The sequence below is a fragment of the Eschrichtius robustus genome, chromosome 16, assembly GCF_028021215.1.
Source record: "Eschrichtius robustus isolate mEscRob2 chromosome 16, mEscRob2.pri, whole genome shotgun sequence".
NCBI classification, from domain to species: Eukaryota; Metazoa; Chordata; class Mammalia; order Artiodactyla; family Eschrichtiidae; genus Eschrichtius; species Eschrichtius robustus.
The window spans coordinates 4932176-4952342 of NC_090839.1; the positions used below are offsets into that span (position 1 = coordinate 4932176).

General features: G+C 45.9%; 1 protein-coding gene across 1 annotated transcript in view; it reads right to left on the reverse strand.

Moving 5' to 3' along the window:
* Positions 1-16: 16 nt before the first annotated feature.
* Positions 17-20167, reverse strand: part of VAPB (VAMP associated protein B and C) — a 55506-nt gene continuing 35355 nt past the window's right edge. The window contains exons 3-6 of the mRNA XM_068565481.1: positions 15242-15345; positions 11600-11680; positions 9471-9647; positions 17-7186 (exon numbers count right to left, since the gene is read on the reverse strand). Of these exons, the coding sequence (XP_068421582.1) occupies positions 7028-7186; positions 9471-9647; positions 11600-11680; positions 15242-15345 (521 nt within the window). The 3' untranslated portion in view covers positions 17-7027. The remainder of the gene's footprint in view (positions 7187-9470; positions 9648-11599; positions 11681-15241; positions 15346-20167) is intronic.

Sequence of the window (20167 nt, forward strand, 5' to 3'; positions counted from 1 at the left end):
TAAACATATTCAGAGCACAGAATTTATTGAACATAATATGGAGATGGCTAGTACAAAAGTTCATGCCTCAGCAGGGCAGGTTTCGTCAGGCTGACACGGAACACGTGAGAACATGCTGTGAACGGCTCCTTCGAGCTGGACACTGCAGAAATACACCTCCTTCCCTCCGGGAAACAGAAAATTAGCCATAAAACCGTGAATTTATTACATATCAGATAACCAACACGTACGATGGTGAAGAGTCCTTTCCTACACCAACTTTTTAAATGAATTCCATGTCAAAACAGGGCATACAACTTAAAATATATAAAAGAAAAATTATGAAAACGAAAGCATTCTAAGACATCTCTTAAAATACTCAATTCCCAAAATGTTAACATATACTGAAGTCAGAATAAAATCCCCGATCACAAGCCACAGAGATCTTTTCTCAGGACAGGGAGTGAGATACAGAGCATGGAAAGAACAGCACGTGTGACTGAAACTACTTCTTTACTCAAAAAAGTTGAGAGGAGGTGAAGGGAACATTTAAATAAAAATAGATCATTTTGAGTCTCTATAAGAAGTTCCAAATGGCAGCAGTTTATAAATTGTCTTTAAAAAAAACGAAACACTAGCAAAAGAAAGAGAACCAAATGTATTTTGCGTTTTTCTATGTAGCAGCGTGAGTCACCTTACTGAGGCTGCTTACGAATGAAAAACACAAAAACACAATCTTTCCCACTGAGTAATTTCTCAGCATCTCATTCAGGATCAGACACAGAGAAGGTAAATCGATCAACGTTTGCTGACTGAGGGAGTGGTGAAAAGCAAGAAGCAGTTCTTGTACACGTGGTCTCAGTAGGACAGACAGTAAACTCTGACCTTTAGAATCCAAAGAAAATTGTCAAGGGGAAAAAAGTATTTTTAAATGAATGCTGCACTAGAGGTTAACAGCTGAATTTAAGTTACTTCTAAAATACAAAAGACAGATGGGAATGCAGGCAGCCAGTTCATAAAAAGAACCAGACCTCTTCGTATTCCATGGAAAACCGTCGAGTCGATGTGAGAAACATGCACGCTAATTTATCATCCTAAATCACAAAAAGCTATGCATTCTTGTTAGCACTAAGCCTTCACGAAATCGGGTTAAGATATCTGATTTGTCTCCCCTAGTTGGCAGTTGCTGAAGGAAACAAACAAACAAAAAGTAACCTGTTCTGTTTCGGCCAGACTGGGCACTGGGTATCAGCGAAAGGAAACCCTGCGGGACGGCAGCTGCACCTCCCGGAGGGAGCCGGGCGGATCTCCTGCCGCTCAGGACGCAGAAGTGAGCAGGACAGGGAGCGAGCATCAGTCCTGCACCCACCCTCCCTGAGCCAGATGGTTAAATACACATCAACCCTGCGGTGTAAGACAGTAACTCTAATAGGGTATTGTCACAGGATCAACGTTTCCTGGTTTAAAAACAAACATGAGAGTTTACTTAGCAGAAAACTATTATCCCACGGTACTGTTTTATTCAACTGACATCTTTTAATCAAAGCGATCCATATTGTGGCAACATTCCAAGGTATCGTAATTGCAAAATGTATATGGCACGTTAGATAACAGCTATGTTTTCGTTGCTAGTTCTTTCTTCCTTTCCTACTGATCGGATGCAGACATTTTCTAGTGAATTATTTCCACTAAGAAGAAAACCTGAAGTAATTATATGGAGACAACCTCTCATCCACCTCTACTGGTTTCACTTTTAACTCTTACACACAACTGTTTGTGTGTGCTCATGCCTTCTAAATTTTTCAGAATACCTCTGTAATGACAATAAAAAGGACACCTCGCTTTTCAGTGGAGGGGCCGTAGCTAACAGGGTGGGGTCCGTGTCCGTCGGCACGGGGGTGTAGGGCCTTGTGCACCCCAACTCCTGTTCCTGGAGGCCAAGCCTCGTGTGCTAGGTACGCGGCTGGCGAGATTCGGGCGCGGGAGGAAAAGGGTCCGTGAACCTCGCTGGAGATCCATTTTCACAGCATGCCCAGCCTGCCTGTCCGCTGATGGCTCCTCACCGGGGTCCGCTATTACTGGCTCCCTCCGGCGATTTCCCGGAGAAGCACAGCGCTAACTCGGGGAGAGGTCTGAGACCAGCGGCTCAGCTGCTGTAAACCTCAGCAGGCCACTTCTGTGATACCAATTTTAATGAACTGCCTTCGCTTCCCATTTAATATACAAGTTTTGTAAAGCCTCCCTAGAAAGCCTTCTCATCATCACCTCGCTGAGACAAGCTAGTAATTTTCTTTCTCAAGCTCCCAAATTCATTGCCCAGGAGCATCATGCAGAGATCTTCAGGCAGTGAGAAAATGGAAAACACACATTGCTTCACTGTCTGAAGTGTGTTCAGTTTCAAAATGCAAAATAAAAAGCATTTGAAGGAGAGTCCTGATTCTGTCTACTTTATCTTTAAAATAACCGCAGAAGGGACGAAGGCAAACACCTGAAAAGGTGTACGAAGGTCAGCGCTGCTGAGATCAGCCCCCGTTAATTCACCGAGGCCTTTCTCGCTGCTCCTCTGAGTGGTTTTTGCGGTTGAAACAGCGTCTTGGCGATTTAGGCCCTCGCAGCAGGCTTCCCAGAGACTGACTTCATTCCAAATGAGAGGTTCTAAAAAGCTGCCCAGTTTAACCTCCTGGAGGCTTCATTTCCTCATGTGCAAAACCAGAGCCCTCATGCCCCCACCCCCATCACAGTCGTCGTGAGCATTAAGTCAGTGAGTGAACCTATCGGACGCTCTGCGCGGGGTGGGAGGGCGTCCTAACAACAGCGACTTTCTCTGAGAGGTTACTGTCAAAGCAGCTCTGGCTGAGGAAGGCTTTCAAAAAGACTAGTAAGTTTTCTCCGAACCCAATCGGGCCAGGAACCCTGAGGGACCCCGCTTCTCGTGGGGCACACGTGGTCCCTGGCTGCCCTTTCGGGTCTCATCGGATCCACGTGTCCTGAGCTGGAGTCCTCCGTCTACCGCGCAGGGGACCTTCTAAATACAACCCCATTCCCGCTCATCTCTCGGCAGCAGCAACCTCGGCCCAAGCTTCACGGAGCCAGGCCTCCTCAAGAGTGGGAACTCTGATAATCCCATGTATTATTTAAAGCTCCTCCTCCTCTAGCCCGACCGTCTCAACAGGAAGAGGCCGCTCCCGCCCCAGGGCCCCAGCGAGACGCGAGTCAGCGAACTGCCATCGCCAGCAGGGGAGCAGCGGCCTCTCCACCCGCCAAGGTCTCGGAGGTTAAATGTCACTCAAGTGTTCAAGGTGGCTTCCGAGCCCAAGTCCCACCTCGCTCGTTTTTTTTTTTTTTTTCTTTTAATCAAGAATTTCACAAACAACCCACAACCAGAAACTTGTAATTGGGCCAGTTCTTTGGAGAAGGAACTGAAAATGACAAAAGGCATTCTATTTTGGCATGGATTCTGAGTTTGCAAATATAAAGATTTTTGTGTGCAAAAAATATAGGCACCATTTGAAAAATGTTAAGCTACTTACATATGGTACATATGCTATATATATACACACACACACCGCTTGTTCTCAAATTAATCTGAACGGCTATTTAGCTCAGAGCTATCACCTCATTCAGTTATATCTGACTCAACACAGCCTGCAAGTCCAGTACTGATATCTTCCGATAGCAATTCTGTTCCTGGGATTTGTTTGAAAGCTTTTAGGTTTTCACGGATCACTGGAGGTTCTTCATTTTTTTCCCCCTTCTGTGTTATGTAGGTATAAGCCGTCTCTCTAGGCATAAACTGTCCACTGGTAAAAATCAATTTTGATTTTATCAGTATTTATTAGCCCTGGTGCCAGCCAGCAGTTTAGAAGACTAGAGAAGGAAAACATGCAAACTAGGAGGAGAAAAAAAATTAAAGCCGGGTCCTCATACCTACAAATAACATAGTCTGCTGGTCTTTCAGGTATTTTGTAAGCTGCCGAGGGAGCTTAAATTATCAATTTTTAAATTCAATCAATAAACATTTACAGGACTCTGTTACTGCTTGCATCTCTCCCGTATCTGCGAGCCCGGTGGCGGGTATTTCTAAAACAAGGGCACCATTCTCCGAGGTGCCGTGAGCCAGTAACCAGGGCAGCAGGCACCGGGGCAGCCTGACTGCGCCCGCCCAGGCTCCCTTCCCGGCCAGCACCCTAACCAGCTTCAGCCTGGCTCGCTCTAAGCCAGTTTATTCCAGTGACTTGACTCTCACCCTCTCAGGACAGAACAGACCACGGGGCAGGACCGCACATCCATCTACCTGCCTTACTCTCATTTTCCAGAAGAGACACCCAAAATGTGCATGCTTGGGACTTCCCTGGTGGCGCAGTGGTTAAGGATCCGCCTGCCAATGCAGGGGACACGGGTTCGAGCCCTGGTCCAGGAAGATCCCACATGCCGCGGAGCAACTAAACCCCTGCGCCACAACTACTGAGCCCACAAGCCGTTAACTATTGAGGCCCACACGCCTAGAGCCCGTGCTCTGCAACTAGAGAAGCCACCGCAATGAGAAGCAGCACACGCACCGCAACGAAGAGTAGCCCCCACTCGCCGCAACTAAAAAAAGCCTGCGCGTAGCAACGAAGACCCAAAACATTCAAAAATCAATAAATAAAATAAATAAAATTAAAAAAAAAAAAAAAAAAACGTGCATGCTTCTCCAGGTTCGAGATCTTGAGTGTTTATGGCTCTTAAAATGGTCCCTGAACCAGAGCGGCCCCTGCTCCACACACATTCTCCTCTCCTGGCACACTCTTCACTGACCAGGGTCACTGGCATGGTGTCCGGTCTTCCCATCACCACCCTCCTCCTCTCCCTGGGGCAGGGGGGAGATGTTCCCTTCTTCCACTCAGTCAAAAAGTTCAACAGGCGCTCACCAAGTCCTAGCCCCTAAAACAGAAAGAGGTTTCACAGGATGATTAGTTTTAAGAGACAACTTTGGATTTTAGATTTTGATTTTTAGCTACACACAAAATGCCACCATCCTCGGAGAAGCTGAATTCCTTCTAGATGTACACGAAACACTAAGTCACTTCCAAAGACCTAAAACACAAGTGTCCCAGGTACTCTTTTTGAGAACTTAGTCACTCGACTACAGGCGCCAGCAAACTCCAGTCTCACGGGCAAATCCCAGCAGCTGTTCTTGTGAATGAAGTTTTAATGGCACACACAGCAACATCCTTTAAGAAAATGTTTACCAACTCCTGCTCTAGAGGAATGGGAGTGTACTGCACCCCCAGGCACTATTTGAGGCGCCCCCCACCCCCAATCACTCTCCTTTCAAGATCATGAGGTATTAGAAGCTACATGAAGAGTAATCTGTTGCAACTCCTACACTCAGATAGATTTTACTCCACTTAGAGAAAACAGCAGAAAGCACATGCTTCCCAGCTCAGTCTTCTCAACTCCCTTTCCTAAGTACCTGGGTCCACACGGAACAGAGGCTGGAGACTAATTTACAACCGGGCAGCCAGCCTTCCACAGCTTCACGCCATGGGTGTGTGGTCGAGAACTAGGTCTGTTCAACATTCACCGTGAGTTCTCAGGATGTACAGTAAACATGTTATTTCTCTTCGATAGGGTTCATTTTTAAATCAACCTTCCAATGACAAAATAATAATGATAAAAATAATGTCTCCCTCCCCCCGCCATTTAGCAAAAGTGACAAAATGACAAAAGAACTCTTAATTTGGGGGCTTTATTTTAATTTTTTTTTTCTTTTTAAGATGCTACATAGTCAAACAGAATTGGATTGGTCTTTTATGGCATAAAATTAATTCACAAACTCTCAATCACTACTTGATGGATTATCTGACGTTTCTCTCCCAGCCCCTCCCAACCCCCCCCCCCCCCGCCCCCGAGCCGGTTCCCTGTCTCCTCACCCCTCCGCCACCTGACTCACCTGCCCTGGTCCCCAGCTAAGGCCACACGGGGAAGGTCAGGGCCACACTGGGGCACGTGTGCGGAAGCGTGAGTGGTGGCTGGGGAGCAGAGAAGGAAGAACAGCACAGAGACCGGCTACCCTTCCCCACAGAAAGCGTAACCTAGAGTTGACTGCCACTACGAAGCACGTCCCTCCCTATGAGAGCTGTTATTTATTTGCACAGAAAACCACTTCCTGGCAGCTGTTCTCCAACATTCCGATGAGCCGCACCTCCGTATGTGTGTACAGCCCAGAAGCTCCAGCAGCAATGCCAGCTTCACCCAGCAGTGTTAGGTAGCACAGGTGATTTTAGGCCACAGAGTTAATCATGATCTTGTGACAAGAAAACATGAGATGAGATACATTAAATAAGTTAAATATGCATTAAACATCTCTGAATAACAATTCAATCTCACGACATGAACCAATGGCTATCTAGCTTGGTCCCTTTAAGAGAACAAAGCCTTCATTGACTTTTATTTCCAGAGTATTGGGTCACTCAGGCAACGTACACCTCCCACACGTGACGAGCAAAGCCGATGCTGCCATGGCGCCGTTCTTCTCGGCCTCAGACTCTGTCCATCAGTCCCAGGGAACTGACGGCCGGGGCGGACACGGAGGGGCAGCCCGGAGGGAGTGAGCCGCGTGGGGAGGACGCCTTGGGGGGGGGACGCGCTCCCCACCGCGCTGGGCTCCAGCTCCCCGAGGGCCAGCACCAACAGGCAAGGAAGAGTGTCGTGTTGGAAGAGAGGTGATCGGCAACGTGGACCAAGGCTACAAGTGTTTAAAATGACACGTACAACATGCCAGTCTCGTTTAATCACGGTTTCCCTTGTCATTAATAAGGATCATTCTTTTCCCCCAATCATTTACTATACGTGTTAAACTTTCTACAAGATTGTTATTTTATGTTCTATGTGTGTGTGTGTGCACGCGTGCGGCAGCACACACGCGCAGGGAGGGGTAATTTAAAGGCAAGACCTGTGAGATGTCATCATACATTAACTTCTTTTTACACACGGTTATGATACATTTAAATCCCATGATATGGCGGAGCCATCAATCCAATTTACCATCCTTTGCCTGCTGCCTCTACAAGGCGATCTTCCCTATGATTACACCAACGATAAAGAACAAAACCACCAGCGCGAGTAGCCGGGTGCTGAGGCCCTCCTCCTTCCCAGCCGCGGCTAACGCAGGAACGGGGCTGTTGCTCTGAGCTGCCTTTCTCATCCGAAGTCCATCTTCTTCCTGCGGGAGCAAACACACGTTTCAAAGACCGTCCAAGGCACCAGAGCAGCAGTCAGCTGTACAGCTTGGGGGACGCGGGGGGGAGGGGGGCAGTGATGCCCAGACTCGATCACGTGATAAGGTCCAACCTCCTCATTTTGCAAATGGAGAAACAAGCCTACAGAGAAGAAGAGACTGGCTTGAGGCCACCAGGAAAATACTGCCAGGAGCCCCTCCTTTTCTCCCATCCATCCTACACAATGCTGCTGGGTACCTTTTTATACCACACATCTAAGCAGGGGACTCCCTGGTTCCCCATGATTTACAGAAAAAAACCCTTAAGAGAAAAGAATCACAAGAAACGACCAAGTGGGGGACCTGGAAGCTTTCGAAGATAGAGCTCTGTATATAGCTGAAATCTGATGAGTTACAGGTAGACTGCTGATCAAAACGGTGACGTGTGTTAATATCAAGATGTAACTGAGCTTGATACGTGCATCTCAAATATTTTCTACTTAACGCACGGAATTCCCACCAAAGAAGTGACGCTCTTTCTCATACACATGAAGATAACGTGGCCATTTTCCCCCGCACACACAGACCTGTAAGAACAGAAACTTTCTCCTTCTCCACGTCCCCAAACGGGGCGCACACCAAGGCTAGTCACCCCTCGACTCATCCCTGACGCCCACACAGCAGCTGCACTTTCTCTTCTTCTCCTTCAGTTCGTTAACATTCACCAAGTGCCTAGCAGGTCTTGAAGACAACAGGCATCCCACCCATCGAGCAGACTTTCCGTGACACTCATGGCCATCTCGGTGGCACCACTCATCACACTGGTTATCAGTACTCGTGTCAGGGCCTCCCCGGCTACCCTGGTTAACAGGAAGCTTATCTTAAGGGCAGGGACTGCCCGTGTCTGTAGCCACAGAGCGGGGTACGCGGTAGGGCCTCAGGAAATGTGCTGGCCAAACGGAAGGATGAAACAACACAAAACAAGAAATCAGCGTTTGACAAGATAAAGAATCTTCTAATGTCAAGATTGGTCTGATAATATTTTAAAGACACTCTGCTCATGGGGCGTGGCCACTACGACTGCACGGTGATAAATGACTGGTGCTATTCGATTAACTTCAAAAAAAAAATGGGCACAGCAGTACAGCATTTATTTTATTGGGTTTATATACAAGCTATTTCTACCTATTTATCACTTTAAATGGCACAGAAGTCTGTTTCTGAAGAGCAATACATTCAAGGAGAAGCTTTAGGCGTATCTTAGATTAGCTTTAGGCGTATCTTAGATTTTTATCTTAGATTTTTAGTAGTGTGTCAGCTTCATAATTTACTCCTTACTAAAAGAAGTCACTGAATGAGGCAAATCAAGATTACTGCAAAGAAAGAAGATGATGCCATTTCCCAAACTCTGTCAGCCCTCCTGTATCTACTACCTTGTCAGAATTAAGAGAAGGAAAAGTCAACTGCCACGAATTTATGACGTGTACCTGGTGCTATGCAGTGAAAGAGTGAAAAAGCCTATCATGTGGTTGGGGGACATGATCACGAAGAAGAGAACAGATCGGCCTCGAGATTTAAGCTGCAACAAAAGACCCTATGATCAGACGTTCAGAAATGCTCTCTTTAATACTGTGTATGAAACAGACAGACTTTTAACACTGGAAGGGGCCTTAAAGGGGTTTTATGAACAGAGGCCTGGGAGCCACCGTGACTAACAAAGATTCACAGCGAGTCCAAGTTTGGCTGGTCGTTTCCACAACACCGCAGGCCTCCAAGGCCAAGAGAAGTGCACCTGCCTCTCTCCAATGCCAATGCCAACCACCGGGTCAATGGCCACAAGCTGGAGACTCTGGTTCCCGGCAATTTCCACCCATGTACGGCGACAGCTTCCCATCTCCAGTCTCCTCACCGTGTTAACAGCAGGATGAGACCCTACTGCCTAGACCTATTTAGGATCCTCATGAATCAGAATTACGCCTGTGTTAAAACACAGTACAGGTCAGTATTTACCCACTTAAAAAAGATTCCCATCCAGTGGGGATGGAGTGGGGTTTGAACATGTGAATTCAAGATAACTACTGCTGTTCTATTTTTAGTCTCAGAACTGAATTTCAATTTACACGAATGGATTGTTTGTTTGTTGTTTTTTTTGTTTACGAGGTGACAAGAGTTTATATTGTGCAAATATAAAACAGCTCTACAAATTCAGGGGTCCATCAACTTCCCCACCCAAGATCCCAGTGAAAAAGCCCCTGTTCCCTGCAGATGATCAGAAATAAAACGCTGTTACCTTGAACTGCCTGTTCTCTTCCCGCAGCCTCTGAACTTCACTCTGCAGCCGCTTACATTCTTCCATCACCTTCTTAACTTCAGTGTCATCCAAAGAAGAACTCAGAGCTTTAGACACTGTTGGTGTTTCTGTCTTTGATGCAGTTGTGGATATAATTTTATTTATTTCTACATCATGCTGTTCAGAAATAAATGAAAGCCCAAGTGTCACCAACTATGTAATAAAGGACTTTTTTATGCAAAGTAAAGTAGTTCTCAGCAAACACCACACGTGGCAGCGTTTCATCCACACTGTAAAATGTGACATTTACTTTTAAAATGGATCACTTTATCTAGTATCTTAATAATCTAAAGCAACTGCGCTCCAGAAATTATGGATTAGGGCAAATAATGAAGTTCAGCTGACACTAACACTTCAAAGAAAGAGAGAAGGGGCCGTGCATACTGCACTATCAAATTCCCGCCATGCAAAAATTAGCATACTGTAACTGTGCAAGCTCAGGAACTATCAGCCACAAATTACTGTCACCACGAAGATCTGAACACCCCCAGGACTGGCTGAGCGGGGGTGGAAGAAGGCCAGAGGGCGATTTATTTCATGAACTTAGAAAACTTTGAAGATGGAATGAAGGTGCAGTAAGCTCAGTGTCTACAATATTTCAGTCTGGGGAAGCACCACATTCCTCCATTTCCTCGGCCAAGACTCTGCTGTGACACACTCTGGAGACCGGCTGGGGATGAATCAGTAAGTGGGGGGAGGGCATGGAAGCACTCAGGTGTGTCGGGAAAATAAAATAACTGGGGATCGTTGCCCTGGGGGTTCCATGCAGCAAACTGAAAACTAGGAGCTCTACCCTTCGTCTCCCAAGTGAGAAGAGCGAGGCCCTGAAAGGCAAGGCCCCAACATACAGAGCTAATCACCTAGCACAGAGCTAGGGCCAGAATACAGAGCTCACAGCGTCCACAACTGACCTTCCCAGGACAGAACGTGTGACGGGAAGGGGGAAGGAAAAAAAGAAAAAAAGACCAGTGCCATTCAAACCAACAGGATAATGATAGTGGTCAATTACTGAGTAGAAAGAAAATGCTACGTGGTTTTGACACAAAGCATCAGCATTCCTGGAGATGGCTATGGATAATGTCGAGAAGGTGAGCATTTCTATTTCCCACCTCCAGCTGTTAACAGCCAGGGTGGTTGAATGTTCTGCATGTGTTTTAAACTGTGTTTTTAATACAATTTATTGTAAGTTTTTTGACTAGGTTGAAGGGAGGTCCACAGTAGCATTACCGATACAGTCTTCTCTCTCCAACTGGTCACAAGCCAGGGCCACGACAGGCTTATCCCTTGGGTTTCACACAGAGAAAAGTGAGCTGACAGCTTGGAGGAAGTCGCTCCTTGCCCTCACCAGCTCGGAAAGCAAAGGGGGTGATTCTCAACAGGGGATGATTTTGCCCCAGCAAGGGCACATTCGGCAATATCCGGAGACATTTTTGGTTGTCACAACTAGGGGGTGCTACTGGTACCTAGTGGGCAGAGGTCAAGGATACCGCTACACATCCTACATGGCACAGGACTGCCCCAACGGCAAAGAATTATCCCGCCCAAGTGTTAACAGTGCTGAGGTTGAGAAATCCTAATCTAAAAGCATATTTTGACTGAAGAGGTGGGTGGGGTTCAAGGGGTAGAGAGGTGGTGCTGAGGGAAAGTGTAGATGGGGAAGCCTACAGGCGGCACTTTGTGAAACAACAGAACCTCAGAGCTCACCACCACCTGCCCACCAAGCACCCTGATAAACGGCAAATTATTCCGTTTTGGTCTTACCCACTGTTAAATAGCAACCTATAACTTTGCCAAGTCAAAGAAGCTCTTTGGAAATTATGACATTTCAACAGCCAACAGGTTGCACTTTTCAAAGGGAAAAAATGTTTCAATTAGCTGTCTTTCTCCAAGTCTCTCAAAGGCAGATTTCATGAAGGCCCACTTATTTGTTAACTTCAGCTTATTTTTTTCTTCATACATCAGAAGAAGGAAAATAATTTGCCAACTTAAATCTTGGTTTTGCGGGAGATGGTATGCAAATAAGCATCAGCTTGCAACATTCAATTACTGTTAACTATAAACATACTTACTGGTTTATCATTTTCTGCTGGCAATTCAAACACACATCTAAGTTTTGAATCCATAAGGTCTTCCGGTTTTGCCTCCTTCCACTAAAACAATTTAAATTTAATAATCAGGATATTATAAAGCTGCTGGAAGAATAATTTTCTTCCTATAACTGACAATTCCAGAAAAATACTCTTAATGAGAAAGCCCTGGTGTATATCAAATAAAGAATTTAAGTCTGCTGAGATTTCAGTATCTTTAACATGACAAGATTAAATACACTAGCTCTCCCGAATACTTATCACTCTTCACAAACCCCAGTCCTGCCTCCTGACTCCGCAAAGTCCACCAGGGCTCCTCCTGTCGCCCGCCTACGGAAAGCACGCGGGACAGAGAAGACCACCGCTGAACCAAGAGGAGTCTTCTAAACTGCAACTGGATGGCCTAAGGACATCTGGGCTCTCCTTAAGAAAACACAACTTACTTCGCAGGGGCACGTCCTTCTTAAGAGACAGTAAGCACGCGCTATCTGGGAGTGTTTTTAGAACACTGCCAACTACCAACAGGGCACAAGACCTGGCAGGCCACTCTCTGTGATCACCGCTGTCTGGGCTGACCCCCACTGCCCCAGCCTGCTGGTAGTAACATCTTTCTGACTAAATCCATGTTCTGGGATGAGGCACTTCCGGCTTACTCCTCCTCCCCTTGGCAGGGGAGGACAGGAATTCCAGGTGTTCTGATAATTATAGACCAGCAGAGCAGGGAGGCTGCAATACAGAAAAAGGAACGAACTCCCCCACCCTCACCCCAGAACCATGCAGGAGGCAGCGAGAGCAACACAGTACCAAGAGCCAAAAATGGGAAACAGTCTTTATGTCGAACAATAGGGAACCACCAAATAAACCATGGCAGGTACAGTCAATGCAATAGCATGCCATTCAAGGGATACTGAGGAGGGTTTAATTACATGGGGAAAATTCGCAGGATATTAAGTGGAGAAACTACAAGCAATATTTTAAGTCTGTTCCTCTGCGCGCGCACGCGCGCACACACACACAGAGTGTACGTGTGCCTGCGTGCGTGTGTCAAAAGAACATCGGGCAAGGATCATCTCTGGGCGCCAAAAATCACCACGTGAAAGACTGCTTGCCGGCAAGCAGGATGTTCATGTGGTCTCCAAGTACCTGATTCCTCTGGGTATCACAGATTACCTATTAACCACAAGGGGAAAATGTGCTTTGATACTGGGGAGAGTTGGCATTCACCATCTTAACCAAGTAATCAAACTTAGTGTCACCAAAGGAGGGACAACACAGCATTAAATGCCTTCTGATATGATGCATCATACATGACACCACCTAGGGAATATTCTTGCCAAAAAAAAAAAGAAAACAAAACCATTTAACCTGAATTTAATCATGAGGAAATAACTGGACAAACCCAGAATGTGGGACATTCTACACGTCAGCTGGCCTGGACTGTAAGAAGGCTGAGGGTGCTCTAGGAGAAGAAAAACTAAAGGCCGTTTCTGGAACAACTGGAAAATGGTGAACATGGGTATGGGTTTCTCTGTTAAACATTACTGAGTTAACGTTAAGCTTCTTAGCTGTGATAATAGGACTGTGGCTATGTAAGAGACTGTCCTTGCCTGAAGCAGTTAGGTGGTGAAGTGTCATGAAGTCTGTGTCTTACAGTCAAGTAGTTCAGCGAAAAAGGAAGTTTATGACAGCAACGAAGCAAACGTGGCAAAATGTTAAACGGTGCATCTTAGTAAAGGTTAGGTGAGTAGGCACTACTATTTTTTCAACTTTCTGTATATCAAAATATAAAGAAAAATATTTTAAAGTAAAGAAAAAGCACAAGGCTCTCATTAACAGTGGTCGGGTTTAGTATAAACAAATTACAGGTCACTTAGTTTTATTTTTGTTCATTTGTATATTTCCAAAATTTCCAACAATGTACATTTCATACAAAAAAATTTTAACTGTTATAAAAGTTATCATGGAAGTAAAATTCGCCTTTATTGTATATAGAGTGCCTGGCCTATAACAGTGCCCAGATAAAACAGCTGCCAGATGCCAGACACTATGCCAAGTGTTCTACATACACAGCACATTTAATCCCACAACAGCCATGTGAACTAGGTTTTCATCCCCATTTTACACGTGACCAAACCCTCAAGAGAGTTAATGGACATCGCCCAAGGCCACAATGTTAGTGAAAGGCAGAACTCAGCTTCACACCCAAGGCACCCAAGCCCATGCTCTTTTCACCAAGCCATGCAGCAAAAGCCAAACAGAATATATTCTTGGATATCCCATATTTTGCATTTGCCATACATTTCCTTGATCGCACAAAGTAACATGAAGTGACACATCATGTTCCAGGAAATAAAAGTAGTGAATGTCTCAACAGTCATTCCTATTCAAAGGAATCTTAAAGGAAGACTACTCTCACTGATCTCTCTGAAACCCCCAAATAGCTAGCTTACCCTTCATTTCCTACCCAGAAGTTAAACATGCATGAAGGTGGTCAGTTATGCTTTTCCAAGATGAAAAGCAGCAGCTGTGTGGTGGCACGGGGACATGAAGGTAGGCTGTGCATGAAACAGCGCTTAGTATAAAACTTTGAAAGAAAAGAAGCAGTACAGTGTGACTCCTAGCTAACTCAAATTTGCAGGCATTCCTCGGATGACTTCAGTCTCTTAGTTTCAGTTGGCAAACTGCAAAGTGGTGAAAATGTTGAGGCAGTCCTGCCCTTCTTTTCCAAACTGTGAGGGCTAGACAGTCTGTTCTCACTGGTGCTGTGGATTTTAAGGTTTATCAGTATATTGTGATTCACACTCACAGCACCAGGATGCCTGCTGATTTATTCAAGTGAAACCTTGGGGAAGAACTACCATTATAATCTTCTTCTAGAAAAATCAGTACGAGGGATTGATTGCAGGGCCCCGCCCCCATGGCTACCAAAATCTCAAGACCCTCACATAAAATGCTAGGACCGTTGGCCCTCCATATCCACAGATGCAGAACCCACAGAAATGAAGGGCCAACTGTAATATATCAATTATTTATTTTACGAAAATGAAGCCATCTTATTTTTACCAAAATTAAGAGACGGAGTTAAACATGTATTTAAGCGGGGGGGGGGGGGGGGGGGGGCGGAAAAAAATGAAGGAATCTTGCGGAAAACAACAACAACAAAAAACCCAGAATCATGCTTACCAGAACCAAGCATGAAAAAAAAATGCCTAAAGGGTTGAAGGATATTTAGTATTCAACTCTCTCCCATCCCTCTGGGTTCTGGAGGATGGGGAAGATGTGGTAGGAAGGTTCTCTATAATGAAAACTGTCCTTTTCTGTGGGGGGATGGGAGGGGGCTGAAGGGAGAGAATCCTCAGACCATTCAAGACACAATCCACCAGAACAAGGAACTGCTGAAGGAAACCAGATACAAAAGTCAGAAAAGAAGTGTTCTAAAAAGTTACATGAAATGTTAAAATCAAAGTTTTAGAAAAACCATAAAGGCAGTCAAAGCACAAACCTTGAAGGCACCATTCCCCTTTAAAATCAATTTTGACACATTTTGAAATGCATGCACCCACAATTCTGCACCTAATCATTTCTTTTAATTACTGAAAAAAGTAAGAAGCATTCAGTACTTACTACTGCTTCCATATCAGAAGTGTCAGTTGGAGCAAACATAGACTGAACCATAAACTTGTGTTTACTTTTCTCATTGGGATCATAATCGAAAGGCTGTAACATCACTAAGAAAGAAAATATTTCATTAGGAGGGTCAGAGCTTGGTTACCAGCACCCATTTGTTACGTTAATTACTTGTAGTTTGGCTGTAAAGCAGTTTACCAGGATCCTCTCATCTGAGCCTTAAGAAGCCCCAGGTGAAGCGAGCAGGTCAAGATGACCAGCCTCTTCCCCCACTTTGCAGGTCTCAAACCCGAGGTCCAGGAACGTGAAGGGACTTGCCCCAGGTCCGACAGCAGGTCGTGGCAGAGCTAGGACTGGGGCTTAGGACCCAGGTCTTCTGATCCCCAGTCCACTCATCTGCCGCTAGGGCACACCTGACCAGACATCTGCTACGGGCCTTACATCCAGGTCAACCAGGTAGAAACACCTGTGCCTGTTTCGCTCAAGAAGACACATGCAAATGGTCTCTTCAGGAACTAAAACAGAGTAATCCAAGACATCTACGGAACTGTTTTAGCTTCTCTCTGTCCCATTTCCCACGTCAAGGTCATCAAAGTAACGCTTCAAATGCAATTTTGCCAAGAATGTCTGAGAATTTTCACAACCAGCACCCTCAGAGCATGGAGAAGACACCACCAGCTTACGCCCTTTTTCTCCCTACGAACCTAGGGGAGTCTCACCTAAGGGCCCCCTTGACTGAGCACACCCACTGCGCTGAGGGAGGTGCCGTCCTGTTCCGACCGGCTGCCCTAGGACCTACCGCCCTACCCCATTAAATGACAGCTGCTTTAAAATACAGGTTTTGCTACAAGCCTCTGACGAAACCACACATCTCGTTAAGTTCCCTGAAAACTAACTTTTTCATACACAGGAAAAGCCCGCTGTAGCCCTGACCTTGATAAAAGAGCTCCCCGGGACTGACCGTCTCCCTTGGGCCAGAAGCTCAGCTCTGCACTTCAGCTTTATCATTACCTCAAAGGCAGGTAATGTTGTGGAAGTTATTTTGATGGCTGTTTTTCAGACGAAAAAACTGAAGCACAGAAAGGTTAGCTAACCTGCCCAAGGTCACACCGTGGAGGAGTGGACACTCCGACGCAGGTGGTCTGACTGGAAAGCCAGTGCTCGTGGGCACCACGAGGGGCTGGCCCTCTGTCCTCTGACAGTGCAAGTCCTGTCCTTCTCCACCAGCACCTCTGCTGCTGGGCACTCAGCAGTGTTCTCTTGCCCTTGAACACCACTTGGAACTTCCCAGGTGCTTAAAGCCTCACAATCAACCACCCCCTGCAGCAGAGGAAGGGCACCTACCCTAAGCCCTAGCTTATAAAGGAATCTGGGACTCGACAAAGTGAAGGGACCTGCTCAAGGTCACTGTGCTGGGAAGCAGCAAAACTTCCACAAGCAGCCACGTGCCGTCAGCACCCCTTCAGCCACCATGGACACTCCAATTCGAGACGGGGTCACATCCCGCACCCCAGACCCACCACCACATATCTCACAGAACCACACATGATGAGGAAGAGAAATACAAACATCCCCCTCCGTCTCAGAGATGCATGGGTCCTTTCTCTCCTGGGGACAGAGAAAGTCTATCAATATGTTCAGGTCTGAGGACCCCAAAGCCAAAGTGTGACCACAAGCAGAGAGAACAAAAGGTTGCTTAAAACACAGGACCACTCCACTTGAAATTTTATTCTTGCAGATGTAAAGGCACAGTTCCATCCTGGAAAAGCAGTCCTTGCTGGTGGCCTGGGACCTGGCACGGAGACAACTCTGCCTCTGGCATCACTGAGCTAGCAGGAGCTCTCCTGTGGACAGGCCTGGAACATCACTACACACCTGGGCTTGACATTTAACCTCAGGGACAAATGACCAGATGAGCAGGCCAAAACCATGGACTCTTATTCTGAAGCTAAATTCCCATTGCGTTTTTTCCACCTGCAAGACTGCAGTAAGGAAGAGGCATGTGATAAGAAAGAAGCCAGTGTCCCACATGCACTGTGTCCTCCCCGGACAGGAACTGTCACCTTTTTTTGGAGTTGGTCACAGTCTTCAAACTACTATCAGATTAATATTGATTTTAAAAAATTAAAGTGAATTAGGTTTTAAGGATTTCAGATCTCACCTGGCTGTGACAAAATCACGCTCTAGGATTTTTTAGAATTGGAAAGAAAAGAACTTTGTCCTAGACTACACTTAGATTTTCAGTAGGGCACAGCTCTAGTAGAAAAACTGCCTCGGGCTTCCCTGGTGGTGCAGTGGTTGAGAATCTGCCTGCCAATGCAGGGGACACGGGTTCGTGCCCTGGTCTGGGAAGATCCCACATGCCGCGGAGCAACTGGGCCCGTGAGCCGCAACTACTGAGCCTGCGCGTCTGGAGCCTGTGCTCCTCAACGGGAGAGGCCGCGATAGTGAGTGGCCCCCGCTTGCCACAACTAGAGAAAGCCCTCGCACAGAAACGAAGACCTAACACAGCCATAAATAAATAAAAGTAAATTTAAAAAAAACAAAAAAAACAAAAAAAAAACTGCCTCATCCTTGAGGCTCTGCTTTCCCAGCTGTGAAGCATGGAGGGCTCTGAGGCTGAACGAGGATTCTCTGTAAAGAGCCCAATGCCCAGCAGATGAGAGCAATCAGAGACACTGCTAATTTTCAGAGAAGTTGGCTCTTTAGCTCCAATGACACTGGATCACACACAGAGAATGGATGGGTCCAGAGACCCTAAGACAACCCCACATAAAGAGCCCCAGGAAGACCTGCTGTTCCCTTTCCACTCTTCTCCCCCTTCCTCCAGGAGGTACAAGCCAAAAAGAAGGGCTTGGGTTGCAGGCACGTCCTAAAGCAAACTGACCCTTCCTTTTTCTCTCTCTACCTCGCCCCAAGCTCCCATCCCCAATGCCATCAATGTCCCGAGAAAGGAAAATAACTTTTACTAGGGCCTAGTACAGACTAGGCACCAAAGAAGGAATATGTTCCTTAGTTCTCCCATCAGTCCTCACAACAGTCATAAAGATGGCCATGTCTTTATGTTCTAGATGAGAAGACAGGGCTTGGAAAGGCTAAGTGGCCTCCCTCGGGCCCCACGGACAGCGTATTAACTGATGGAACCAGAGCTCCGCACTGGCTTTGCGTCCACAGTCCAACTTCCACACCACAGGTTCTCGAAGCGTTACTCGCAGACCTCGAGACCCACCCCTCAGGTGGTCCATAAAGTCAAAACTGCTCATAATAATACCAAGACGTTACATATTACATGCCTTTTCCACTGCATTGACATTCGAAGTGATGATCGGCACAAAAGCAACGGTGGGTGAAACTGCTAGTGCCTGAGCGCAGACTTTACTAAATTCCAACCCTTGACAATGCATCTTAGCACTCTGTACAATGAAATGACAAGTACACATCAAGCATTTCTGCTGCCTTGGGAAAAGCACCTGTGCAACTGTTCAGGTTGTGAGCTCAACTGGACGCTTTCTCATGGAACCATTTACTTGAAAGAACAACCGACAGAAAAACTATGGTTATTCACACCTGGGTATATGGCAGATATTTTCCTGAGAAATGAATGAAGTGAGCCTGTCACTTTAAGGAAAACAACTTATAGTTGTTGCCAGTGATAAAAACCAGGCATTCAAACAAAAGTTAGAATACTGGAAAACCTCTCTCTGCCACCAAGAGCTTCACAGTTTCCTAAAGATTTAAGGACTTTTCCAATGAGATCAGTGGGAATAGTAACGAATGTACTTTTTTGATACTGTATAGTGAAATGTCAACAGTTGGAAGATCTGTATAACTCAGCTAGCATAATATTACCAAAGCCATCAAGTGCAAGAGAAACCAATACATTTTAGTGAAACAAAGTTCAAACGGTTCACTGACAGGGTGTCAGATTCTACACTGTACTAAACTTTAAGAAAGTATCATTTGTCAAGTTTCGGTATAGTATCAAAGAATAATGTCTATAATTACCTGAAAAGGCTATTAAAAATACTCTTTCCTTTTCCAATACATATCTGTGGTAAAGGTGGTTTTACTTCATATATATTCACCAAAACAACACATTATAACAGACTGAAATGCAAACGCCAATTGAGAGAATCCAGCCTGTCTTCTATTTGGCCAGAAATCAAGGAGATTTGCAAAACATACTGAAGAAAGCCATAATTTTTTTGAAAAGTTATTTTCCACTAAAAATGTTACTGTTTGCATAACTGTATTTATTAAAGTTGTTACTAAAGAATACTTTTTAAATTTCTCAGTTTAATTTGCAATACAATAAATATTGATATAACCCACAAATCAAAAAAAGCTCTTTTGGTCATTTATTTCTAAGAGTGTAAAGTGGCCCTGAGACCAAAAGGTCTGACCACCGTTATTCTACATCAAGCTGTCTCGCAGGCCTCTCGAGGAGGAAAATGCTCTGGTTACTCATTCAAGTGAAGGCACTGGTGGCTTTGTGTAGTCCCCTTCTTGCGAGAACGTGCAGTTTGAAAGAGAAAGCAGCCTCACACAAACCAAGTCTTGAGTCCCGTATGTACCCAGGCCTCGGGTGGAGACAGAAGCACACGCGCACGTGCACGTGTCCCTTACAGGGAGGGGACTGGGGTTCCCTGGGCTCCGCTAACCAAACCACCCTGCAACCTCTTGCTCCACCTCTGGAGAAGGGCGCTGTCTGAGACCCCCTGCCACCCTCGGACCTTGCAGGTGGCATCAGCCCAACTCCAGGCCTAGAGCACGCTGCCTGCCGAGTTGCCAGAGTGCAGAGCTAGAAGACCCTCAAGAGGATGTAACTGACATTTAGACCTCCGAGCTCAACAAGAACGTAAGCACACAAAGAAGTGGGTACTGGTGGTAACTAATCACCTTACAGGAGCACTGGACACAGCA